The sequence below is a fragment of the Giraffa tippelskirchi genome, chromosome 7, assembly GCF_054371585.1.
Source record: "Giraffa tippelskirchi isolate mGirTip1 chromosome 7, T2T-mGirTip1v1.2.pri, whole genome shotgun sequence".
Classification (NCBI taxonomy): Eukaryota; Metazoa; Chordata; class Mammalia; order Artiodactyla; family Giraffidae; genus Giraffa; species Giraffa tippelskirchi.
In genome coordinates, this window is record NC_137281.1 from 735,846 (window position 1) to 763,340 (window position 27,495).

General features: G+C 42.6%; 1 protein-coding gene and 1 long non-coding RNA gene across 4 annotated transcripts in view; one reads left to right on the forward strand and one right to left on the reverse strand.

The window, feature by feature from the left end:
• LOC145514417 (uncharacterized) overlaps positions 1-27,495 on the reverse strand; it is a 125,585-nt gene that overhangs the window by 39,973 nt on the left and 58,117 nt on the right. The gene's annotated exons all lie outside the window — the stretch shown is intronic.
• The window catches only part of LOC145514414 (zinc finger protein 587B-like), a 30,442-nt gene continuing 5,338 nt past the window's right edge, over positions 2,392-27,495 (forward strand). Inside the window, exons 1-4 of one of the 3 annotated variants that reach the window (XM_081512148.1) lie at positions 2,392-2,663; positions 18,084-18,174; positions 23,546-23,626; positions 23,714-23,874. In XM_081512148.1, the coding sequence (XP_081368274.1) occupies positions 23,842-23,874 (33 nt within the window). In that variant the 5' untranslated portion in view covers positions 2,392-2,663; positions 18,084-18,174; positions 23,546-23,626; positions 23,714-23,841. Of the gene's footprint in view, positions 2,664-18,083; positions 18,175-23,545; positions 23,627-23,713; positions 23,875-24,493; positions 24,615-27,495 lie in introns of all 3 variants that reach the window. The other 2 variants (XM_081512149.1, XM_081512147.1) reach the window with 2 other exon arrangements.

Here is a 27,495-nt window from a genome sequence, read left to right on the forward strand (position 1 = left end):
TTAAATGTATCTCTTCTCATCACTGCTAAAACTTCTCTAAGATTTTCACATTATTAACCATCTACTGATACTTTCGTTGAGACATTTCAGACACAGTCTCTGAATCACTACATAATCATTAATAGCTTTCTGTAATTTGGATTTTATAACTTTTCCTCAGGTAATAGCAGTTCCTCATGCAGAGCAGTCTCTGTAATCCAGGGGAAATGATAACGACTTTCCAGTGATGAGATCATAGTTTCAGTTACTCCGTGCAGTTTGGGGTTCAGAACACCTTTTTCATACATGCTCCATCTGTGAACACCATACCTGTTAATCTGTATGAAATTTGCATGTTTTTCATTGTTCTATTTTTAAGAAATAACTATCAGGCTATCCAAAAAGAAACTAAATGATAAAAATATTATATGCTCGATAAATTGGACACAATAACTTAACTGTGCTGTTAGAAGTATCTTCTGAAGTGACTACAGAGATCCACCTTTGTACTCCTGCTGGCCCATCTGGAATGTTTTTTCTCTTCTTCCTGACCAAACATACAGAGGCTGATCAAACTGACTCTAACACTTCATAGTGTATAGATTTAATTGCAACATGGTAATGTTTATTTTTCATTATTAGTTTATTTTTATTGAACTATAGTTGTTTTACACCTGCAACTAATCCAGGTATATGACATAGTGATTCAATATTTTTATAGATGATATGCCATTTAAATTTACTAAAAACAAGGCTTCCCTGGTGGTCTAGTGATTAAGAATCCTGCCTGCCAATGCAGGGATCACGAGTTCGATCCCTGCTCTGGGAAGACCCCACGTGCCACAGAGCAACTAAGCCCGCGCCCTAGAGCCTGTGCTCTGCAGCAAAAGAAGCCAGAGCGATGAGAAGCTCCAGCACCGCAACCAAGAGCAGCCCCTTCTCGCTGCTACTAAAGAAAGCCCATGCACAGCAGCAAAGACCCAGCACGACCGAAAATAAATAAATCTTGAAAAAGTTATTAAAAACAAAGGCTATATTTTCCTGTGCTGTAGAGCATATCCTTGTTCTTATCTTTTTATACATAGTGAAACTGAGCAGGACCCTGTGGGACCTTCCTGGGAGAGATGTCCCCAACCCTCATGTCCCACTGGGTGTGCTGCACAGCTTGTGGGATCTTAGTTCCCTGACCATCGATTGAACCCGGGCCCTGAGCAATGAGAAAATGGAATCCTAACCCTTTGAGCGCCAGGGAATTCCTGTCCTGACTCTTGTTTATGGAAAATTTTATCTTCCTCGGCTTTCCCGAAATTCCAAAAAGCAAAATCAGAGAAGTGAGAAGATGCAGAAACAAAGGAAGGCAGTCAAGTGTGACAAAATAATAATAGTTTAGCCATAAAACAAAGTAAAGGACCTTTATAGTTCCTCCTCAGGGGCTATGGATAATATCCTGAGACATATCCTTGAGCTGTTTTGCAGTTACTAAAACCCACACCAAGTGGAAGAAGTTAACTGCATGCTGACAACCAGCATGTAGCCTCCCAGACCAGTTGGAGACAGAAAACTGGTAATTAAGATTCTGAAAATATCACCATTATCTCACCATCAACCAGAGAATTGTGCTCAGGCTGATCACACATCCTGCCACCCTCTTCCTCATACTGTCTTTAAAATTCCTTCTTTGAAAGTCATTGGGGACTTCAGGTCTTTTGAACATGAGCTGCCTGTTCTTGTTAGTTCCTGCAGTAAACCCTGTACTTACCTTTCACCGCAAGGGAATATCAATGGTTTGGCTTTTCTGTGCATCAGGTGACTGGCCCAGGTTTGGTTTGGTAACAGTAGTTTGGGTCTCTTAGGCCTGTAGCCCTATATGCCTCTCCCCCATGAAGTGTTTATTAGCTTCTGCTACCAGCTGACACATTTTGTATCTGAAGGACTAGGAATGATATGCCTGGAGAATCCCAGGGACGGCGGAGCCTGGTGGGCTGCCGTCTATGGAGTTGCACAAAGTCGGACACGTCTGAAGCGACTTAGCAGCAGCAGCAGCAGCAGGAATGATATGTTTATTTGGCTCTGTGTCCTCTGAGAACTTCAGAAATGATACATGTAGCCTCAGGCAGCATGATGAAGTTCACAGAAACTGAACTAACACATCTGCAATCTTGGGTGAGTGTCTTCAGGCAACACAACATCCCCCAGAAGTCCTGAGATCTGCCCCTTTAAGAACGAACAAGAGGCTTCTAAGTCCTTGGATGGGTGGACTCCATTTCCCAGCGCCCCTCGGGTCTAAACTTGTCAGGGCGCGTTACCCCAAGCGTGAGAACTACATTACCCAGAATGCTGGCTGAGCAGCCTTGCTGAGCCAATGAAGGCTCAGAACAGAGGCGTTTCCGTGCGTGTCTCCTAGCGAGGGGCGGGACTTCCGGCGTCCTCCTCCGGGCGGTCATTTTGGCTGCTGGGGTGTGTTCATCCCGACAGGAGTTCCGGAGCCGTGAGCCGGGGCCGACGGAACAGGACCGAGAAAGCGTCAGAGGAGTCCTGCTGCACAGAAGGGAGTCTGAGGTTCGGCCGCAGCACCGCCCGAGATGATTCGCACCGGGGCCGGTTTAAGGCCCGCCTGCCCGCTCCCGGACCCACTCCGCCCAAAGGCCTGGATGGCTGCGGCCGCTCGGAGGGACCTGCCTCAGGTAAGCGCTTGTCCTCGGGCCCTCCTCGCCCTCACCCCACCAGACACTAACGCCCGGAGTGCCCTTGTCCCTGCAGCCCAGCCCCCGGTGTCCGGGACGGTGAGGCGTTAGTACACGTGCTCTTGTTTCTGATAGTGGTTGTGAATAAACTTAACATTTCAGTTTTCCAGTTTAATCTTACTATCTGGGGTATGATTAGATGGGGCAGCGGAATACAGGCAGAGGAACCGGGATGTACAAAGGCCTGGAGCTGCGACTGAGCTGTGGGGATTCGGGAAATCCGGGCTCCGTTGTGCCCGGCGAGGAACAAAGTTTGAGGCGGAGTTACTTCTGGAATAGCAGGCTGAGGGCTCTGCGTATATTCTCAGGATTCTAAGAGCTGTGGGAAATTTTAAACCAAACAACGTTAGGTTTTCAAAAGTCTTCCAAAAGCTGTTCAACAGCCTTTGGATGAGCAGACCGAAGGAGGAGGATGAAGACGTTGGGGCCCCAGGAAGTTGGATCTTTGTTCAAGTACGCAGAGCTGTTAAGGTGAGACACCAGGGCACAGAAGTTAGGCATTCAGCCTAAGGGCCAGGCGTGCGCACAAAGCGGCCTGAACCCCGTGAAACCTGACATTAATTATATTCATTCATCTGTAGCCTGTCTCTTAAAACAAGACTGCAGAAACGTTTGTGAGACCTGTATAGGTATGTGTAGTGTGTCCCAGACAGTTACTGTTCTCTTTCGCAACCCATATATTCTCTGTGTTGTAGTGTTCCGGGATTCTTTTTAATACATTTATTTATTCATTTATTTGTTTATGGCTGTGCTGGGTCTTCCTTGCTGCACAGGCATTTCTCTAGCTGCCGTGAGTGGGGGCTACTCTTTGTTGAGGTGTAGGGGCTTTTTCTTATGGTGATTTCTCTTGTGGAGCATGGGTTCAGTAGCTGTGGTGCATTGTCTTAGTAACTGTCACAGCTTATGAATCTTCCCAGACCGGGGATCGAACCTGTGTCCACTACTTTGGCAGGCAGATTCTTATCCACTGCACCACCAGGGAATTTCCTGCCCTGGGATTCTTTAAGGACCTAAGCCCAGGTCCTGAGTCTACCAAGGATTATATAGAGGTGTTTTGATTTCTGGCACCTAATGTAAATGGCGGAGAAGGCAATGGCACCCCACTCCAGTACTCTTGCCTGGAAAATCCCATGGACGGAGGAGCCTGGTAGGCTACAGTCCATGGGGTCGCTAAGAGTCGGACATGACTGAGCGACTTCATTTTCACTTTTCCCTTTCATGCACTGGAGAAGGAAATGGCAACCCACTCCAGTATTCTTGCCTGGAGAATCCCATGGACAGGGGAGCCTGGTGGGCTGCCATCTATGGGGTCGCACAGAGTCGGACACGACTGAAGCGACTTAGCAGCAGCAGCAGCAGCAGCAATGTAAATGGATGTGGAAATGTTATCCCAGTACCAGGATGTGAAAGTGCTTAGAGGTAGAGCTGAGGTGGGATCATTAAGATCTCCATTAGGTGGGAAGAAGGAGCAAGAGGACAGAATTCAGGACTGGAACGGCTGCCTAAGAAATTGGGTATCTGTTCTGGAGGTGATAGGAAGTTTGGATCAGAAGAGGGGAATGACCTTGCCTAGCTCCATTCATTCATTTGTTCATTCACTTATTTATTTTGGGGGGATGCTTCTCATTGCAGTGGCTTCTTGTGGCAGAGCGTGGGCTCTGGGGCAAGTGGGCTTCAGTAGTTGTACATGGGCTCAATAGTTGTGCCTCTGGGCTTAGTTGCTCTGCAGCATGTGGAATCCTCCTGAATCAGAGATGGAACCCGTGACTCCTGCATTGGCAGGCAAATTCTTTAACACAGCCACCAGGGAAGCCCTTACCTAGCCCTTAACAGTCTCCGTATGGCTGCACAGTGGAGAACAGATTGTGAGACTGAGGGAAGAGAAAGGAAAACCAGTGTGGAGGCTCCTACAGTAGTCGACTTGAGGGTTTATGGAACAGAGTGGTAGCTTAGAAGTGGCTGGATTCTGGATATGTTTTTATTGTGAGTTAACTGGATTTTCCAGTGGGGAAGGAAAGTGTCTTTTTCTGCATGGGTGGTTATAACAAAATACTGTTAACTAGATGGCTTATAAACACCAGGAGTTTATTTCTAGAGGCTGGAAGTCCAAGATCAGGGTGCTTGCATGGTCAGGTTCTGGGTCTGGTGAGGGCCTGCTTTCTGGTTCCTAGAAGCCATGTTCTGTGTCCTCAGGTGGTGATGAACAGAGAGGAGCAAGCCCTCCTGACTCTTATAAGGGTGTCAATGTCTTCCTTGTGGGCCCTACCTTCGTGGCCTCATCTAATTTCCTTCCAAAGGTTCTTGCTCCTAATACCATAAAATTGGGATGTTCTGCGTCAACTGTGAATTCTGGAGGGACATAAACATTCACTCTCTAACAGTGAGAGAGTGAAACAGAGGATTCAGAGATGAACCTAGGTGTTTTGGGTTTTTTTTTTTTATATATTTGTATGATTGACATATTAGTTTCAGTTGTACAATATAATAAGATATTTTTATACATTACAAAATGATGATGGGAAAAATTCTGTTACTGTGTTACCATTACAGAGTTACTACAATGTTACTGACTGTATCCCTGTGCTGTACTCAGGGGTCCCCAGCCTGTGGGCTGTGGGCTGCTACCTCTTGTCGGGTCTGCAGCATCGTTAGATTAGGAATAAAGTGCACAATAATGTGATGCGCATGAATCAGCTCGGAACCATCCTCCCCTGGTCTGTGAAAAATTGTCTTCCATGAAACCAGTCCCTCGTGCCAAAAAGGTGGAGGACCACTGCTTACATCCTTGTGATTTACTTATTTTGTAACCAGAAGTTTGTTTTGCAGTTACCATGAGGCCTTTGTCTGTTTGCGTGTGACCTTTGTGGGGTCTTGCGGGCGCGTCTGATGTGGTACAGAGAGGCTAGTTGAGGCGCTCGGGCCCTGGAGTGTGCGCACGTCAATAATGGCCGCTCACAGGCGTAGCTGCTCTGCAGCACGTGGGATCCTCGTTTCCCACCAAGGGATCGAACCCGAGTGCCTTGCACTGCCAGGCAGGTTCTTAACCGTTGGGCTGCCAGGGAAGTCCCTGCCATGAGGTTTTTATATGTGTATATATCTACATACATACAAAAATATATATTTTATACATATATATATATATTGTTTTAAGTTGCTGGTTTCTTCAGGTCAAATGCGTTTCCAATACCCTACATTTGTACTCTCCACTTCTCATAATTGCTGGTTTTGATACCGTATTTGTGTGTGGGTGATTTCCTACCTTGATTGTATGTTTGCCTTTACCAGTGAGCTTTCCCATTTGTAACTTTCTTGTTTCTAGTTATGGCGTTTTCCTTCTAGAGAACTTCCTTTGGCATATGTGCTAAAGCTGATTTGGTGGTGCTGAATTCTCTTAGCTTTTGCTTGTCTGTAAAGCTTCTGACTTCTTGGTCGACTCTAAACGAGAACCTTGCTGGGTAGAGTATTCTTGGTTGGAGGTTTTTAGCTTTTCTGCCCTGCAGAGTTTCTGCTGGAAAATCAGCTGATAACCGTATGAGGATTCCCTTGTATATACTTACTGCTTTTCCCTCGTTGCTTTTTTTTTCTTCTGGGCACACCAAGCTGCTCTCAGGTCTTAGTTTCCTGACTACAGATTAAACCCGGGCCACAGCAGAGAAAGCACCGAGTCCTAACCACTGGACTGCCAGGGAGTTCCCAATTTCTGTATATTTTAGTGATGTATTTATGATTATATGTGCTGTCAAAATATGCAGAATTGTACATTAGAAAGAGTACATTTTACAGTATATACTATAGAAAATTAAGGCAAATGCCAGAGACTTTTATTATTTTAAATAGGGTTGTCATGAAAGGACCCTAACAAAAAGACAGGACTCCCTGATGGTCTAGTGGTTAAGAATCCATCTTCCAACGCAGGGGATGCAGCTTTGATCCCTGGTCAGGGAACTGAGATTCCGCCTGCCCTGGGACAAGTATGCCCACGTGCCACAACCAGAGAGGCCTGCGTGCTGCAATGAACAGCCCACATACCTCAACTAAGACCTGATGCAGCCAAATAAATAAATATTAAAAAAAAATAAAAAAGTTAGACCAAGTGGTAAAGTGGCTAAGCTTCTGAGCTCCCAATGCCAGGGGCCTAATCAGGAAACTGTCAGGCAGATTACCTCACTAATGCGGACCAGGAAATACCAGGTTGACTGATTTAAGATTTGGTTTCTGGGGGAGGCTGAAACTGAACTTAGGTAGTGTTGGTTTGGTGAGTAAAGCTCAGTTCAAGTGACTCCATTTTGGGCCAGTTGTCCCCGTTTTTTGTTTTGTTTTTTTTTTTAACAATTCTTTAAAATTTTATTTTAGATTGAGATATAATTGATTTAAAATGTTGTATTACTATCAGGTATATAGCAGAGTGGCTCAGTTATACATATATGTATATATCCATTCTTTTTCAGATTCTTATCCCATATATGTTACTACAGAATATTGAGGAGAGCTCTTGTGCTAAACAGTAGGTCCTTGTTGGTTATCTGTTTTATTTATAATGTGTGTATGTGTGTGTGAGTATGTGCTCGGTGTGTCTGACTCTGTGACCCTATGGACTGTAGCCCGCCAGGCTCCTCTGTCCATGGGATTTTCCAGGCAAGAATACTGGACTGGGTTGCCATTCTGTATTCCATTTATTTATAATAGTGGATATGTTAATCCCAAATTCCCGATTTATCCACCCCCCAACCTTTCCTGTTTGATAACCATAATCCTTTTCAAAGTCTGAATCTGTTTCTATTTTGTAAATAAGTTTCTTTGTAAAGATTTGTGTCATCTTTTTAAGATTCCACATGTAAGTGATATCATAAGATATTTCTCTTTGTCTTACTTCATTTAATATGATAATCTATTATTTCATTCTTTTATTGCTGAGTAATATTCTATTATATATACATACATGCATATGCCTCTGTGTGTGTGTGTGTGTGTGTATGTATGTGCCAGATCTTTATCCATTCCTCTGTCAATGGATATTTAAGTTGCTTCTATGCCTGGCTATTGTAAATAGTGCTGCAGTGAACGTTGGGGTGCATGGGTGCATGTATTTTTCTTGCTTGCTTTCTCTTCCTTCCTCCCTCCCATCCTCCCTTCCTCTCTCCCTGGCTTGCAGGATTTCAGTTCCCTCCAGGAATTTTATGGGCCCATAGCAGTAAAGCCCAGAATCCTAATCACTAGGCCACTTAAGGAACTTTCTCAAGTGGCATGTATCTTTTCGAATTACAGTTTTCTTCTGTTAATATGCTCAGGAGTGGGTTTTTTTAAACAATTTTAAGGGGAATACGTTTTGTGAAACAGAAGTAGTTTTCCCAAATTTACAGTCTTTAGATTTGACATCCACAATGTTAGGGCTGTTGGAGCTATTTCATTTTTCTTGAACACAAACTACAGTTCAATTTTAAATGGATGCAATATCATCTTCATGGTATATCATAGCAGTTTGCAACAGATGTTGTAATTCTTACTTATATTTGTAACTGAAACTCTCCTTATATCACAGCTACCAATTAGGGGAGTGGAATTGGATCCCACCCCAGTGACTGTAGGCAGTTTCATACGCTCATCACTCACTGCCTGAAGCGTATGCTGGCTTAGAGAGAAAAATTTCAGAATCACTGGCTAGGGTCTCAGGCAGGTTCTCTGCTCTTTAGAGATGTGAAGTCCTGGGTCGACCATCACTGCTCTAAGATGTCACTGTTCCCATTGGCTAGAAAGACTCCACATGGAGATGTCCTTTTTAGCCTTACTACCTTCACTTAGTTGAGGAACATTCAGAAAATCTAGGACATCTTCCCCTGAACTGTCTTAGTAATTATAAATATTTCAGTACTTGGAGGTAGGAGAGTTCAGATTTGTCATTTAAAACTTCCAAAACCCCATTCACCTGAACTCCTATGCATATATGTTGTCCCTGGACCAGCAGCCTTTTCCATTTCCTGTAATTTTCCTCTCCAGATTGCAGTTCTTGGCTCAGTCTCTTTATTAAACTTTCAGCAGGGCCAGCAAATCTTAATTGTTACTTCATTAAGTTCCCCGGTATGACTCCCTTCTCTGTTGATATTCAGCCCCTGCCACCCACAGAAAGAGCAGAGCTCACCATGTGAAAACAGTGTCTGCTTCCTAACCTAAAACAAATCAGTTTAACTCAAATGCCAGGTAAGGGCCATGCCCCCATGTCTTAATTTGTCTGCAGACTGGTTCTTGATCAGATCTCATGACTGGTGACCTATTACTGCTCTCTCTTTCAATCTCTTTTTAAACTAACGTTATAAACACTTATTCCTTCTAAAAATAGTTTCTCTTCTCTTAATGATCCAGTGCATTTCTTGTTCTACTGTCTCTGTTATCTTTTACAACTGAAGTTTTATTTTATTTATTTTTAATACTTATTTTTCTGCGTCTGGTCTTAGTTTTGGCATGAAAACTCTCAGTTCCAGCATGTGGGATCCAATTTCCTGATCAGGATTGAACCTGGACCCCCTGCATTGGGAGCATGTAGTCTTAGCCACTGGACCACCAGGAAAGCCCTAGAACTGAACTCTTAAAGAGCATTGTTTGTTTTTCTCTCCCGATTACGTCGACTATATAGCTCTACTTTTTCAAGTTTGGTGCATTAGCCTCACAGCTCCATTGTCACTAACAAAGTCCTAAATCCAATGGTAACTTTAAGATTTTGTTTAAATTTCTTCTCAGAAGCTTTTGCCACAGTTGACATTTTTATTCTTCTTTTTATTTTTGACTATGCTAGATCTTCATTGCTGAGGGATTTCTCTAGTTGCGGTTCACGGACTTCTTGTTGCAGTGGCTTCTCTTGTTGTGGTGCACAGGCTTAGTTGTTCCATGGCATGTGCGATCTTCCCAGACCAGGGGTCAAACCAGTGTCCCCTCCATTGCAAGATGGATTCTTAACCACTGGACCACCAGGGAAGTCCCATGCATATTAAAAAAAAAAAAAAGTAATACTTTATTGAGGTGCTATTCACATGACATGGAAATACCATGACAGGTATTTGGGGTACATGTATCCTTTGGAACCATGGTTTTCTCCAGATACATGCCCAGGAGTGGGATTGCTGGATCATATTGTAAAGAACCTCCATACTGTTTTCCAAAGTGGCTGAACCAATCTATCAGGTTGGCCAAAAAGTTCATTGGGGTTTCGCTGTAGGATCTTATGGAAAACCCAGACGAACTTTTTGGCTAACATATACAGTCCCACCAGCAGTGTAGGAGGCTTCAATAACAGTCTAAGTTTGATGACCTGATGGTAATACAAGTGAAAACTTGGTGAGAACTATGAAATAATCCACATAGTTGGGTCTTTTCTTCCCTACTTTGCACCTCTACCGGCATGACTGACTATATTTCTCTGTCTTACCTCTCCTGAGGTTGAAGCGATTCAGTATTTTTAACTTTGCTAAGGAAAACTGGTGAACAGTATAATAATATTGGGGCTTCCCAGGTAGCTCAGTGGGTAAAGAATCTGCCTGCAGTGCAGGAGACACAGGAGATGCGGGTTCGATCCATGGGTCTGGAAGATTCCCCGGAGGAGAGTATGGTGACCCACTCCAGTATTCTTGCCTGGAGAATCCCATGGACAGAGGAGCCTGCCCAGCTACAGTCCATGGGGTCACAAAGAGTCGGACATGACTGAAGTAGTTAACTGAGCACAGTATGATAATGTTAGGAGAATCCAGTGTACTGGTGTCTGAACATGGCAAGTTTTGAGATATAATACACTTCAGAACTGTGGAAAATTCTGAAAGAGATGGGAATACCAGACCATCTGACTTGTCTCTTGAGAAACCTGTATGCAGGTCAGGAAGCAACAGTTAGAACTGGACATGGAACAACAGACTGGTTCCAAATAGGAAAAGGAATACGTCAAGGCTGTATATTGTCACCCTGATTGTTTAACTTATATGCAGAGTACATCATGAGAAACCCTGGGCTGGAAGAAGCACAAGCTGGAATCAAGATTGCCGGGAGAAATATCAGTAACCTCAGATATGCAGATGACACCACCCTTATGGCAGAAAGTGAAGAAGAACTAAAGAGCCTCTTGATGAAAGTGAAAGAGGAGAGTGAAAAAGTTGGCTTAAAGCTCAATGTTCAGAAAACTAAGATCATGGCATCAGGTCCCATCACTTCATGGGAAACAGATGGAGAAACAGTGGAAACAGTGGCAGACTTTATTTTGGGGGGCTCCAAAATCACTGCTAATGGTGATTGCAGCCATGAAATAAAAAGACGCTTACTCCTTGGAAGGAAGGTTATGACCAACCTAGACAGCATATTTAAAAGCAGAGACATTACTTTGCCAACAAAGGTCCGTCTAGTCAAGGCTATGGTTTTTCCTGTGGTCATGTATGGATGTGAGAGGTGGATGGTGAAGAAAGCTGAGTGCCGAAGAATTGATGCTTTTGAACTGTGGTGTTGGAGAAGACTCTTGAGAGTCCTTTTTGACTGCAGAGATCCAACCAGTCCATCCTAAAGGAGATCAGTCCTGGGTGTTCATTGGAAGGACTGATGTTGAAGCTGAAACTCCAATACTTTGGCCACCTCATGCGAAGAGTTGACTCATTGGAAAAGACCCTAATGCTGGGTAGGATTGGGGGCGGGAGGAGAAGGGGATGACACAGGATGAGATTGTTGGATGGCATCACTGACTCAATGGACATGGGTTTGGGTAGACTCCGGGAGTTGGTGATGGACAGGGAGGCCTGGCGTGCTGCGATTCATGGGGTTGCAAAGAGTCGGACACGATTGAGCGACTGAACTAAACTGACACTTCAGAATAAAAGGGTAGCATATAGCAAATGGAGAACAAGCTCAACATGTTTGATTATTAATATAAAAATTTTGTAAGTAATATCACAGAATCTTTAAAAATTCTGGCAAAGTGGACACGGTAATAGGAAAAAAGAAAAAACCCACAAGAAGGCATCATATAGCTACAAATGAACTGACTCACAGCCAAAATCATTTCGCTTATAATCCTGCTCTATTTCCCTCAGCAATTGCTTAAATTAAGGCAAACTCCAAAAGCCATATCACTACGTCTGTAAAAGTTCAAATAAGGGAATTCCCTGGTGGGCCAGTGGTTAGGACTCCATGATTTCACTGCTGAAATCATGGGTGGGTTCAGTCCCTGGTCAGGGAGCTAAGATCCTGCAAGCCATGAGGTATGGCCAAAAAGAAAAAACTTAAGTGTCTATAATAGGCTAGGACTTTTTTTTGTTTAATTGTAGCATCTTTATCATATGTAACTATAAACAGTTTCTCCATATTACGCAGTACCAAACAGTATTCAAATTTTCCTGGGTATTTTATTATATTTTTAATATTTATGTTATTTCTCTGCTTAGTTTTGGCTGTGACAGGCCTTAGTTGCAGCGTGCATCACAGACTATTCATCACAGACTTTTCTTTACTTGTGGTGCAAGGGCTCAGTAGATGCGGCGCTTGGGCTTCCTTCTCCTGTGACATGTGGGTTCTTAGTTTTCTCAAACCTAGGTTCCCTGTTTGGGGAGGCAGTCTTTTTCTTTTTTTTAAAGAAGGCATATTTTTAACTACTGGGCCGCCAGGGAAGTCTCTAGGTTTTTTTTTTAATATTTGTTTATTTGGCTTCGCTGGGTCTTGTGGCACGTGGGATCTAGTTCCTTGACTAGGGATCGAACCTGAGGCTCCAGCATGGAGTCTTGGCCACTGAAGCAGCAGGGAAGCCCTGCCAATGACGATTGTTGCCTGAGCCATCGATACAGGCGGTGGTTCTACCCACCCTTTTCCTTGATTAGGGGAGATGTGTTTTCTACAAACCAGAAAGTTCTTGGAGAAGTTCAGATAGAAAAAGATGCAAAAATGTCTTGTTTTTTGTTTCTCCTTTCCCAGTGTGATAATTCGGTCCTTTGCTTTTCTCCAAAATGAGGTTTGGGGGGGGTTTTCATAGTAGTAGTAATAGTAAATGTAAAGGAGTTTTACAGATTTATACTTTGTAGATACAGTTGACCCTTAAACTGCAGGGGTTATGGGTGCCAACCCCCTACACAATCACAAATTTGCCTATAACTTTTGATTCCCCCAAACATAATTACTAATAGTCTACTGTTGACCAGCACATATATTCTATTTTATATGTATTTTATACTTACACATAGAGAAAAAGAAAATGCTCTTGAGAAAATCATAAGGAAAAGAAAAATACGTTTACAGTATTGTACCATATTTATGCATGGCCAGCAGGCACATGAAAAGATGCTCAACATTGTTAATCATGAGAGAAATGCAAATAAAAACCACAGTGATATCACTTCACAGGTGTCAGATGGCTGTCATCAAAAATACCACAAATAACAAGGATGTGAAAGAGAAGAGGCCTCCTACACTGCTAGCGGGAAAGTAAATTGGTACAGCCACTGTGAATAGGAATGTGGAGGTTCCTTCAAAGAACTAAAACTAGAACTACCATAGGATTCAACATTTCCACCCCTCGGTATTTATTTCGAAAAAAACAAACAACCTACTGATTTGAAAAGATACCTGCGCCCCAGTGTTCATAGCAGCATTATTTACAACAGCCCAGAAAGGTGTGGGAGGAGCCTGTGATGATCAACAGATGAATGAACAAAGATGTGGGATATCTATCTATAAATGCATGTGTCTTTTGTGGATGTATTGTATATACTGTGTGCATATATTTAATGGGATAGAATACTACGCAGCCATCAAAAGTATGAAATCTTTCCATATGCAACGTGGGTGGACTTGGAGGGTATTATGCTTAGTGAAATAATTCAAAGAGAAAGACAAATACTGTATGATATCACTTTTATGTAGAATCTAAACAAATACACTGGTGAAGATAACAAAAAGAAACAGATTCACAATATAGAGAGCAAACTAGTGGTTACTAGCGAGGAGAAGGAGTGTGATAGAAGTAGCATACTTAGAGGTAAAACTAGGTGTAAAATAAGCTACAAGCATATATTGTACACAAGGAGTATAGTCAATACGTTATAACTGTAAATCAATGTAAACTTTAAAAAGTGTCAGTCTCTGTTGTATACCTGAAACTTATATAATGTTGTAAATCAACTCTACCTTAATTTAAAAATAAGATGTGAAAAATTCATATGTACAGGTATAATGATTCATGTGTTAATAATGAAGCAGCAATATGATTGGTCCATGGTAGCCTAGCTTATACACTAATGAATGGTTGGTTATAAAAGTTTTTACTGATTTTCATGTTTTATTCATGGGTTATCCTTAAATTAAGGGTGAGCATGTATAAATTAAAACATAGGAGTAAAAAATGGTAATAGATTCCTGGTTAAATTAATAAGATTTGCTGCAATGGATTTGAGATTTTTTTGTCAAAATGTTAAAATGAATTAAGCTTAATAACTGTTTAGTTTGATACTGTTTTATTGTCATCATGACCAGTTTTACATCATTAACATTTTTATTTATGGCTGCATTGGCTAATAGAGATGTATTCCTTCGTGTGATCATTTATTCAGAAAACATTTTATCATGATATCCTATTTAAGTAGTTACTTTGCTTATGTTGTGGTTGCTAGTTTTTGTTGCGGACCATTCCAGTTCAAGAATGGGAACTATTTATAAAGATATGGCAATTCCTAACGTTGAAAATGTCTGGAAAAAAAAAAAAAAATGTCTGAATTGCCCTTTTTTGTAGCAGGTATTATGATCAAAGGGCTTATTCTGTTTTCTTCATTTCATTTTCTTTTTTAAATTTATTTGTAATTGGAGGATAATTTCTTTATAATATTGTGTTAGTTTCTGCCATACATCAATGTGGATCAGCCAGTTTCTGTCTGACTTTTTAAATTTTTTCATTTCTCAAAAAATGTTTCTGTATGGTACCAATCCTTCTTCCACTGTTTGTGTTTGCCCTAGTTTCAGTGCCCATATCATACAAGGCTCCATCTTATAAAAGAAGTCAAAAGCAGTCTTGAATCATCAGAACCCTTCCGCTGGATTGTCCTAAGGTCATTTTGTTTTCCGGCACTGGTGCACCGACATCATCTTCCTCATCTAGCACGGTTCAGAAGCACCCCTCTCCATCAAGTTATCTTCTGTTCACTCCTGTGGTATGGTGTCAGTTAGCTCTTGAATTTCTCCAAGATCCATATCTTGAAACCCTTCACCTTCCCACCTACCCCTCTCCCCTGGCCCCCATACCTACAGTCTCTTTCATGATTTTCTTGACTGCCTTTGTTTTAAATCCTATAAAGTCATGTGGACACATTTTTCTCCAGTAGGAATTTATTGTTTCTGACTTTATGGCTTTCATAGCTTTTTCTATAACAAGAGCATCTTAAGTAGTATAATCCTTCCTGATTTGTGTTGTGATTTCTTGATCAGAATCCTCGTCCATCCATAGCACTGATAATCTCTCCATAGAGTGCTGTATGTAACGGAATTATAAGAACTGTAAAAGGCAGTCCCTTACTTGCAAGATACTGATTTCAGGGACAAAGCAGCAATGGAACCATTTCAGAAAAATGGTTCTTCTTGTCTAGGCCTTCTTGTATAACCAAAGACCGGTGTTTATCTTTTCCCAGGGGTTAGCAGCTTTGTAGTCAAGGGAGTCCTGATTATCAACCAGACTGCATTTGCACAACATGGTCAGAGGCTTTGGCGTAGTCATTAAAGCAGAGGTAGATGTTTTTCTGGAACTCTTGTTTTTTCTGTGATCCAACAGATGTTGGCAATTTGATCTCTGGTTCCTCTACATTTTCTAAATCCAGCTTGAACATCTGGAAGTTCTCATTTCACGCACCGTTGAAGCCTGGCTTGGAGAGTTTTGAGCATTACTTTGCTAGTGTGTGAGCTGAGTGCAATTGTGCGGTAGTTTGAACATTCTTTGGCATTAACTTTTTTGGGGATTGGAATGAAAACTGACCTTTTCCAGTCCTGTGGCCACTGCTGAATTTTCTAAATTTGCTGGCATATTGAGTGCGGCACTTCACAGTACCATCTCTTAGGATATGAAATAAAATTCATGGAATTCCATCAACTCCACTAGCTTTGTTCGTACTGATGCTGCCTAAGGCCCACTTGACTTTGCATTCCAGGATGTCTGGCTCTAGGTGAGTGATCACACTATCATGATTATCTGGTCATGAAGATCTTTTTTGTACAGTTCTTCTGTGTATTCTTGCCACCTCTTCTTAATATCTTCTGCTTCTGTTAGGTCCATACTATTTCTGTCCTTTATCGAGCCCATCTTTGCTGAAATGTTCCCTTGGTATCTCTGGTTTTCTTGAAGAGATCTCTAGTGTTTCCCATTCTGTTTTCCTCTGTTGCTTTGCATTGATCGCTGAGGAAGGCTTTCTTATCTCCCCTTGCTATTCTTTGGAACTCTGCATTCAGTTGGGTATATCTTTCCTTTCCTCCTTTGCCTTTTGCTTCTCTTCTTTTCTCAGCTATTTGTAAGGCCTCCTCAGACAACCATTTTGCCTTTTTGCATTTCTTTTTCTTGGGGATGGTCTTGATGCCTGCCTCCTGTACAGTGTCACAAACCTCTGTCCATAGTTTTTCAGGCACTCCGTCTATCAGACCTAATCCCTTGAATCTATTTGTCACTTCTACTGTATAATCGTAAGGGATTTGATTTAGGTCATACCTGAATGGTCTAGTGGTTTTCCCTACTTTCTTCAATTTATTCTGAATTTGGCAATAAGGAGTTCATGATCTGAGCCACAGTCGGCTCCCAGTCTTGTTTTTGCTGACTCTATAGAGCTTCTCCACCTTCACCTGCAAAGAATATAATCAGTATGATTTTGGCATTGACCATCTGGTGATGTCCATGTGTAGAATCTCCTCTTGTGTTGTTGGAAGAGAGTGTTTGCGATGACCAGTGCGTTCTCTTGGCAAAACTCTGTTAGCGTTTGCCCTGCTTCATTCTGTACTCCAAGGCCAGCCTTGCCTGTTACTCCAGGTATCTGTTGACTTCCTACTTTTGCATTCCTGTCCCCTATGATGAAAAGGACATCTTTTTTTTGGTGGATGGTAGAATTAGTCTATCCTTTTCTGCCTTAAATCCTGGTGCTCACTTCTCCTCTTTACTAATAAATGTTCTTTGGGGTATTGCTATATGATATTCTTAAATATATAGTAAGAATGTACATATTCTTACTGTTGATATTCTGAATGTGATATTCTTACTTGTAAGAGTATGTAAGAATATGTATTAGATATTAAGATATCGATCTTAAGATATTCTGCATATGGTATTCTTACTTTTTGTAGAATGTAAGATTATGATCTGAAGGCTCAGCAGTAGAGAAAATTTATTGATCATGTCCACAACTACCTAATGCTCGTTATGAGGGTGCAGCATGATTTATTTAGTCTCTCAGTGATAGATACCAGGTTGATTATTCTTTGTTACTATAAAACAGTCTATATCAAATAGCTTTGTTATTAGAAAAGACTGCTCTTATTATTAAATTAAAATGATTTGTTATGTGACCAAGTTAATTTTCTGGTATTAGAATTACCCACTATCTTTCTTTGTCACCAGATTCCTCTGATTCAAATCAAATCAATCTCTAACATACTTTCTAAATTGATGGAGCAGTTTCTGCTAACTTTAATTTGGCTATTATCTTCACTCAGACTGAGTTGGGGTCCTTGGAAATTCCTCACTCTCTATAGCTTTGTAATTCCAATTTGGGCATGAAATGAGACCTCTCTGCATCGCTCGGTCTTTGCTAACAAGTTGGTCCTTTCTCTGAAGGGGTCATCTGGTGGCAGCTTTTGGATTGAATGAAGCTGGATGTAAACATGTCTTCTATTTACACAGAAAGAATATAGGACTTTCTCCCAGCACGACTTGCCTCCGAAGTAGTTTCTAAGCCATTAAGCTTTGTCTGCATACCTCTTTGGGATCAAAGTCTTAGCTCCATCCACTGAGTACTCTGACTTCTGCTGTTTCCTAGACTGGATCCTGAAGCTCCTGGTATAGATTGACATTCCTGTTAGTGTGGTGAGGAGCAGAAACAGAAATGTGGGGTCTGGGTGTGTATGCATATCTTCCTGGGACTTTGCAGATAGACTGAGGGGAAGTATCACCAGTGTCTGTGATATTGATGTATGCATATCTTCCTGGGACTTTCCAGATAGACTGAGGGAAGGTATCACCAGTGTCTGTGATACTGATGTATGCATACCTTCCTGGGACTTTCGAGATAGACTGAGAGGAGGTATCACCAGTGTCTGTGATATTGACATAGTGTGTTTGGACCTTGTCGTCTGAGCTAATGCCTCCATTGTCTTTGTTCTTTACAGGTACAAGCAGTAAGTCCAATACATTCTCAGCAGTAGACTTTCTTCTGGACCTGCCTATGAAGTCAGAGCCACATGTACCATCCTGATCCCGGTAAGCATGTTTGGCTTTTTTCTTTTTTTTCTTATCCACTTCTATCTTTGTCCTTTGGATGACTCGTTGTAAACGCAAGCCCCTGGCCGATGAAAACCTTTCCTGTGCCTTTATGTTTCTCAACATTTTGTCACTTTGTGCTGATTAGCAGTGACATGTGTGTCTCTATGTTCTGCTTTGTCTGCTGGGTAGGGAGAACATCTTTTTCCAAAGATGGCATCTGGGCTCAGAAAGTTCCCTCTAGGATATTCAGTCATGTATTTAATAAACTTTCCTTTTATGCTTATAATCTTGTGAACTATGCCAGTTAATCTGTTGGGAATTTTGCCGTCACTATTGAGTAACAGTTGAAGTGACTCAGTAGTTGTAGGGTACAAAAGAATCTGTTGCAGGAAGGGAGACCTTCCACGGCCCAAGAGTGGGCTCTTGTCTAACTCAGAAATGAATTGTCTGAGGAGACTCTGCTGGGAAGGAGTGCCCTGGCCGAGAGCAGGAGGGCAGGGGAACCCAGGGGGACTGCCCTGCCACGTGGCTCACGGTGTCAGGTGTTCCGGTGATGGGGTTAGCTTCTGGTGTGGTTCCGGCCAGTCATCTCGCCTGGCCCATAGCCTGATTCGGGGGCCTTCCTGGAGACGCAAGCATGTCTCAGCTGATGTGGGTTCCAGTGAGAAGGTCTTTGGGGGGTTGGTCATCTCCTCCCTCTTTTTCCCTTCCCTAATTCTCCCGGTTAGTTTTCGGGTTAGTTTTGTCCTGCAGTGCATGTTTTTTTCAAGACTTTGTCTTGTGAGACAACTCAGGCAAGTGGGCCTGGCCAACGCAGATGGTTTTGGTCAACAGTTCCCTAGCAAAAACTGTTGGGTAAATAATTATTCAGAGATGTTGCTCTGAAGTTAGATAACATACGACTTTTTCAGATTTGGGGAGTTTGATGGTTGAAATCCAATGCTGCTTTGAAATTTTTTTAATAACCCCAGTGTTTTAATCATTAAGGAAAGGGCCCTCAATCTACTGCCTCATCTTTCTTTTGGTAACTGGGGGATAATCACTTTACAGTGTCGTGATGGTTTCTGCTGTACAACAAAGGGAATCGGCCATACGAATACGTGCATCCCTCACCCCCCAGGTGGTCGTGGAGCACTGAGCTGAGCTCTCGGGTGTGCCACAGGCTCCCAGTAGCTCTGTTTTACACATGCAGTGTATTTATGTCAAATGTAATCTCCCAGTTCATCCCATCTCTCCCCTTCCCCTCCCCTCATGTCCATTCGTCCATTCTCTGTGTCTGCATCTCTCTTTGTGCCCGGGCAGTAGGTTCACCTGAACCATTTTTCTAGATTCCACATACTACTGATAATTGTCTTTCTCTTTCTGACTTCACTCAGTATGACAGACTGTAGGTCCATCTACATCTCTACAGATGACCTAGTTTTGTTCCTTTTTATGGCTGAGTAAATACTCCATTGTGTGCGTATACACAAAACATCTTTATCCATTCATCTGTTGATGGGTATCTATAGGTTGTTTCCATTCCTGGCTATTGTAAATAGTGCTTCAGTGAACATTATCTTACATATACATATATATATATATATATCCTTTTGAATTAAGGTTTTTTTCAGCGTATATACCCAGGATTGCTGAGTCATATGGTAGTTCTATTTTTAGTTTTTCAAGGAACCTCCATACTGTTCTCCATAGTGACTATATCAATTTACACTCCCACTAACAGTGCAAGAGGGTTCCCTCTTCTTCACATTCTCTCCAGCACTTAACTGAGGATTTTTTGATGATGGCCGTTGTGATTGATGTGAGGTGATACCTCATTGTAGTTTTGATTTTCATTTCACTAATAATTAGTGATGTGGAGTATTTTTTCATGTGCCTCTTGGCCATCTGTATGTCTTCTTTCGAGAAATGTCTATTTAGTTCTTCTGCCCATTTGTTTGACTTTTGATATTGAGCTGCATGAGCTGTTTATATATTTTGGTTTGTTTTAACTTGTATTTCTTCATGTGGGGTCCTAGTTGCAGCGCATGGGATGTTCATTGCAGCAGGCAGGATCTTTTGATATAGCACACGTGTCTGGTTGTGGCACTGGGCTTAGTGGTTGTGGCACTGGGCTTAGTTGTTCTGCAGCATGTGGGGTCTTAGTTCCCTGACTGAGGTTGAAGCCACATCCCCTCCATTGCAAGGCAGGTTCCTAACCACTGGGCCGTCGGGGAAGTCCCTATTTGTGTATTTTGGAGACTAGTCCTTTGCTGCTTCGTTTGCAAGTATTTTCTGCCATTCTGAGGGATATCTTTTCTTGTTTGTGGCTTCCTTTACTGTGCAAAAGCTTGTAAATTTAATTAGGTCCCATTTATTTATTTTTGTTTTTATTTTCATTACTGTGTAAGGTGCTTCAAAAAAGGTCTTCCTGTGATTTATGTCAAAGAGTGTTTTCCCTAAGTTTTCCTCTAAGAGTCTTTTAGAAGCTGGTATTACATTTTAGGTCTTTAATCCATTTTAAGTTTATTTCTGAGTATCGTGTTAGGTAGTGTTTTTCTTGTTTTTTTAAGGTAGTGTTTTAATTTCATTCTGTCCAGTTTTCCCAGCCCTACTTATAGAAGAGACTTCTCTTTTCTCCAGTATATGTTCTCGCCTCCTTTATCGTAGACTAGGTGACCCAGAGATGTGTGGGTTTATCGCTGGGCTTCCTGTCCGGTGCCGTTGATCTGTTTCTGTTTTTGTTCCAGTGCCATACTGTCTTGGTTACTGTAGCTTTGTAGTGTAGTCTGAGGGCAGGGAGCCTGATTCTTACACCTCCGTTTTTCTTTCTAGCTTGCTTTAGCTCTTGGGAGTCTTTGCTTTCCATACAAGTTGTAAATTTTTTGGTTCTCATTTTGCGAAAAATGCTGGTGGTCATGTGGTAGGGATTGCATTGAATCTGTGGATTGCTTTGTGTACTTTAGTCATTTTTACAATATTGACTCTTCCCATCCAAGAACTTGATGTATCTCTTTGTGTCATCTTTAGTTTCTTTATCAGTATTTTATAGATTTCTGAGTACAGGTCTTTTACCTCCTTAGGTATGTTTATTTCTAGGTTTTTTATTCTTTTTCTTTCTATGATAAATGAGGTTGTCTCCTTAATTTCTCTTTCTGCTCTTCTGTTGTTAGTGCATAGGAATGCAAGAGCTTTCTGTGCGTTAATTTTGTATCCTGTAACTTTAAGATTCATTGATTAAAAAGAAAAAAAAAGATTCATTGATTAGCTCTAGTAGTTTTCTGGTTCATCTGTAGGATTTTCTGTGTCTAGTACATCGTTTACAAACAGTGACACTTTTACATCCTCTTTTCCAATTAGTGTTTCTTTTATTTTTCTTTTTTGAGTGCTGTGTCTAGGTCTTCCAAATCTATGCTGAATAGTAGTGGTGAGAGTGGACATCATTACCTTGTTCCTACTCTTAGCAGAAGTGCTTTCAGCCTTTCACCATTGAAAATGATGTTTGCTGTGGGCTTGCTTTATACAGTCTTTATTATGTTGAGGTAGATTCCTTCTGTGCCCATTTTCTGGAAAGGTGGTTGTTGTTTTTTTTTTTAACCATGACTGGGTATTAAATTTTGTTAGAATCTTTTTCTGCATCTACTGAGATGATCATCTGATTTTTAATTTACTAATATAGTGTATGCATTGATTTGTGTATATTCTTCAGTTGCATCCCAGTTCTTCTTGCATCCCTGGGATAAATCCCACTCAGTCAAGGTGTATGATCCTTTTAATGTGTTGTTGGATTCTGTTTGCTAGTATTTTGTTGAAGATTTTTGCATTTATGTTCATCAGTGATATCAGTCTATAGTTTTTTATATGTGGTATTCTTGTCTGGTTTTGGTATCAGGGTGATGCCTTTCCTAGGACAAGTTTGGGCATATTCCCCTCTCTGCAATTTTTGTGAAGAGTTTGATAGAATTTACCTGTGAAGCCACCTAAGCCTGGACTTCGTTGGAAGATTTTTAATTATACCTTCTATTTAATTACATGTGGTTTGATCAGTTTATATTCTCTAATTCTTCCTGGTTCCATCTTGGAAAGTAATACCTTTACAAGAATTTGTCCATTTCTTCATGTTGTCCATTATATCCTCATAGAGTTGCTTGCAGTAGTTTTTATGATCCTTTGTATTTCTACAGTGTCAGTTTTAATTTCTCTTTTTTCATGTCATTTTATTGATTTGAGTCCTCTCCCCCGCCCCTCTTTTTCTTGGTAAATCTGGCTAAAGGTTTATCAATTTTGTATATCTTCTCAGACAATCAACTTTTAGTTTTATTGATCTTTGCTGTTGTTTTCTTCGTTGCTATGTCACATATTTCTGCCTTGGTCTTTATGATTTCTTTCTTTTTTAAAAAAATTTTTTTAAAATTTTCACTGTACTTGGTCTTTGTTGCCGCACGAACTTTTTCTCTAGTTGTGGCAAGCAGGGGCTACTCTCCAGTTGCAGTGCATGGGCTTCTCATTGCTGTGGCTTCTTCTGTTGTGGAGCGTGAGCTCTAGGCATGCAGGCTTCAGTAGTTGCAGTGTGTGGGCTTAGTAGCTGTGGCTTGCAGGCTCCTGAGCATACAGGCTCAGCAGTTGTGGAACACAGGCTTTGTTTCTCTGCAGCATGTGGGGTCTTCCTGTGTCTCTTGAATTGGCAGGCAGATTCTTTACTACTGAGCCACCTGGGAAGCCCCTATGATTGCTTTCTGTATACTAACTTGAGGGAGATTGTTCTTTTTCTAGTTGCTGTAGGTGTAAGGTTCGACTGTTTTGAGATGTTTCTTGAAGTGAGGTTGAATCACTGAGACAGCATTACCACTTATTAAACAGGCAGACAGGACTTCCCTGGTGGCCCAGTGGGTGAGAATCCACCTGCCAGTGCACGGGATGTGAGTTCAGTCTCTGCTTCAGGAAGATCCCACACGCTGTTGGAGCCCCTGAGCCCATGCACAGCAACAAGAGAAGCCACCACAATGAGAAACCCATGCAGGCAACTAGAGAGTAGTCCCCACTCTCTGCAGCCAGGGAGAGCCCACACAGCGCAACAAAGACCTCACACAGGCAAAAATAAAAGCTTAATTAAAAAAGCAAGTTCAGTAAGTAGCTAAAATACTGTTGTTGTTTAGTCACAAGTCGTGTCTGACTCGTCTGTGACCTCATAGACTGTAGCCCACCAAGCTCCTCTGTCCGTGGGATTTCCCAGGAAGAAAGCCATTTCCTTCTCCAGGGGATCTTCTCAACCTAGGGATTGAGCTCACATCTTCTTTATCTCCTGCACTACAGGCAGAGTCTATTCATGCAGGCAGAGGAGTTTTAATTCACTGCTTAAATTCATTGTTTTATTTACTATTTAATTCAGTGTTTTATTCACTGCTGTGAGAACCACAGTGCCCAGAGGACCCCAAGCCAGCAAAGGCACGTCAGCGTGGAACCAATGAAGGTCCAGGAGAGGGGCATTTCTGTGTGTGCCATCGTGTTGGGACAGGACTTCCAGCTTCCTCCTAGTGGCGATCTGTTTCCTATTCAGAGGTTCCAGAACACTGGGTCGGTTCCAAGGTGGCCCAGACTGAGAAGGAGACGTGAGCAAGAAAAATCATTGCGCCTGCTTCACAGAGACAGATCTGAAGCACTAGGCTGCTCCACCCTCAGAGCTCGATGGCGGCGGCAGCACTGAGGGACCCACATCAGGTAACCCTCACCCCACAGACACTGAAGCCCAGAGTGTGGGGCACCTGCCCACAAGCCTGCAGCCCTGGGATCCAGGATGGTGAGGTGGTCCTAGGTGGGGCATTGTGTCTGACAGACAGTGATGGCGTGTGGGAGAGGGTGATGGGCAGAGGGAGCTGCAGGTGTAGCGGCTTGGAGGTTGGACTGAGCTGGGAGCATTCAGGAAACCTGTTTCTTTAGGGAACAGTGAACTGATATGAAATGGCACCTGGATTGGCAGGCTCAGGAGTTATTTCTTCATTATGAAGACCCTGGGGACCGTTGGAGAGTTTCAAGGAAGGAGAGGCATGACGTGTCCCAGGAGGTTCTTGGGATGAAAAACGAGCTTGAGAGGGTCGACAACGGTGACGCGCAGGGAGACCGTCCCGTGGCCGAGGGCTGAACCTCCCGGGGTCTAGGCAGCCCGAGGGCCCTCGGCCCCAGGGTGAGCAGAGCAGAGCCCGTTAAGCGCCACCCTGGTTGCCTGCCTCCACTTCTCTACCTTGTCGTTCCCACAACAGCTGAAGCACTTTTGGAATCTCCACAGTAAGGGGAGGGTTCCCAGGGCTCACTGATTGCGACCCTGTCCGTGTGGTGTCAGGGCCCCGGAGAAACGTGAGGACGAGGCTGGAGGTTACTACATAGACGTGTTCCCAGTTCCAGAGATCAGCAAACTGAAGTGGCCACGGGCACACTTACCAGTATGTCCAAGATGCTTGAAGGTGAGGCCAGCCTGGCAGTATTCAGGGAGATGTCAGTCTCCTTCTGATGAGAACGGAGCAGGGAGGTAGGACTCAGACCTGGAATATGGGTGTTGGTTTTGGAGGTGGTAGGAATAAGGGGAGGTTTGGATCATAAGGTGGAGGTGATCTTACCTTACCCTGCCCAGCATGTTCCGTCTTAGGTGGGAGGGCGAGAGGAGGCTGCCACACTAGTTCAGGTGGGATGTGTGTGAGACACAATTGTGGAGGTGAAGTTGTTGAATCTTTGTTCACTTGCTGAATCATGTCCGACTCTTTGCAACCCTGTGACTGCAGCACGCCAAGCTTCCCTGTCCTTCACTGTCTCCTGGAGCTTGCTCAAACTCATGTCCATGGAGTCAGGGATGCTGTCCGACCATCTCATCTCTGTCACCCCCTTCTCCTGTTGCCTTTCCCAGCCTCAGGGTCTTTTCTAATGAGTTGACTTTTCACAGAAGAGGCCAAAGTGTTGGAGCTTCAGCTTCAGCATCAGTCCTTCTATTGAATATTCAGGGCTGATTTCGTTTAAGATGGACTGGTTTGATCACCTTGCAGTCCAAGGGACTCTCGAGTCTTCTCCAACACCAAAGTTTGAAAGCATCAATTCTTTGGTACTCCGCCTTCTTTATAGTCCAATTCTCAAATGACTGCTGGAAAAACCATAGCTTTTCTTCCAAGGAGCAAGCAAGCATCTTTTGATTTCATGCCTGCAGTCACTATCTGCATTGATTTTGAAGCCCAAGAAAACAAAATCTCTGTTTCCGTTGTTTCCCAATCCATGTGCCATAAAGTGATGGGACCAGATGCTATCTTTGTTTCTTGAATGTTGAGTTTTAAGCTAGCTTTTTTTCTCTCCTCTTTAACTTTTATCAAGAGGCTCTTTAGTTCTTCTTCGCTTTCTGCCATAAGGGTGGTATCATCTACATATCTGAGGTTATTGATATTTCTCCTGGCAAGCTTGATTCCAGGTTGTGCTTCGTCCAGCCCAGCATTTTGCATGATGTACTCTGCATATAAGTTAAATAAGCAGGGTGACAATATACAGCCTTGACTCCTTTCCCAGTTTTTTTTGGTTTTTTTTTTTTTAAATTTTATTTGGCTGCATCTGGTCTTAGTTGGGGCATGTGGGATCTTGGCTGTTGTGGTGCATGGGCTCCGGAGCACATGGGCTCAGGCTTAGTTGCTCCAAGGCATGTCGGCATACGGGATCTTAGTTTCCTGACCAGGGGTCAAACCTGCATCCTTTGCATCTGCAAGGCAGATTCTTAACCTCTGGACTACCCGGGAAGTCCCCCTTTCCCAGTTTTGAACCAGTCCGTTGTTCCGTGTCCAGTTCTAACTGTAGCTTCTTGACCTGCACACAGATTTCTCAGGAGGCATATAAGGTGGTCTGGTATTCCCATCTCTTGAAGAATTTTCCAGTTTGTTGTGATCCACACAAAGGTGTCAGCGTAGTCCATGAAGCAGAAGTAGATTTTTTTTTTTAATTCCCTTTTTTTATGATCCAACAGATGTTGGCAATTTGATCTCTGGTTCCCCTGCCTTTTCTAAATCCAACTTGCACATCTGGAAGCTCTCAGTTCACATACTGCAGTGAGTGCAAATTGTACAGTATTTTAATGTTCTTTGGCGGTACCTTTCTTTGGTATTGGAATGAAAATTGACCTTTTCCAGTCCTGTGGCCACTGCTGAGTTTTCCAAACAAATTTGCTGGTATATTGAGTGCAGCACTTTCACAGCATCATCTTTAGGATTTAAAACAGCCCAGCTGGAATTCTATCACCTCCACTAGGTTTGTTTGTAGTGATGCTTCCCTCAAAGGTCACTTGACTTTGCATTCCAGGATGTCTGGCTCTAGGTGAATGATCACACCATCAGGGTTATCTGGGTCATTAAGATCTTTCTTGTATAGTTCTTCTGTGTATTCTTGCCACCTCTTCTTAATCTCTTCTGCTTTTGTTTGATCCCTACCGTTTTCTGTCCTTTATTGTGCCCATCTTTGCATGAAATGTTCCCTTGGTATCTCTAATTTTCTTGAAGAGATCTCTCTAGTCTTCCCCATCCTATTGTTTTACTCTGTTTCTTTGAAGGTTTTCTTACCTCTCCTTGCTGTTTCTCTGGAGCTCTGCTTTCAGGAGGGTAAATCTTTCCTTTCTCCTTTGCCTTTTGCTTTTTTTCTCAGCTATTTATTTGTAAGGCCTCCTCACAGATGACGCCTAAGGTTTTTGTTTTTACAGCTGAACATGGGGGTCTCCATTCACAGGGCTGGAGCAGTCAGTGGAGGGAGTGGGAACAATTTCCAGTGAGGATACCAGGAGTTTTGTTTTGGGCCATGTTTAAGAGCCTGATGTGTTTCAGAAAATATAGAATGGAGGTATCCAGTGAGTTGGAGGTTATAACAGTGTAGAAATCGGAGACAGTTTAGCATTAGACCCACATAGGTGGTGACCAATGGGTGGAAGGAGCTCAGTGTCACATTTAGGAAAGGGAATTCTCGTCCTTGGTAATGTTACTCTCAGGTCAGAAAGAACAGGGTGAGTGTTAACTCTGCATCTCTCCTGGTTGGAGGAGGTGGCATTTGTGGGAGGAGGGGACAGTCTAACAAGTAGCCAAGACTCCCAAGGGAAGAGTGGACTGTGGTGAATGCAGAAGCCCAGGAATAATTGGGGCAAAGGGACCCTGAGACTGGAGCTTCTCTTGTTCAACATTTTCCTGACTCACAAGAACTTTCTGGTGACCTTCCGTGGAGCCTGGTGTATTTCACTCACTGCCAGATGAGTTTAGAGGCAAATGGGAACATTTGTGCCCACATAATGGGCAGAATTACATCCCCTGACGTTTTTAAGTGTTAACCCCCAGGACC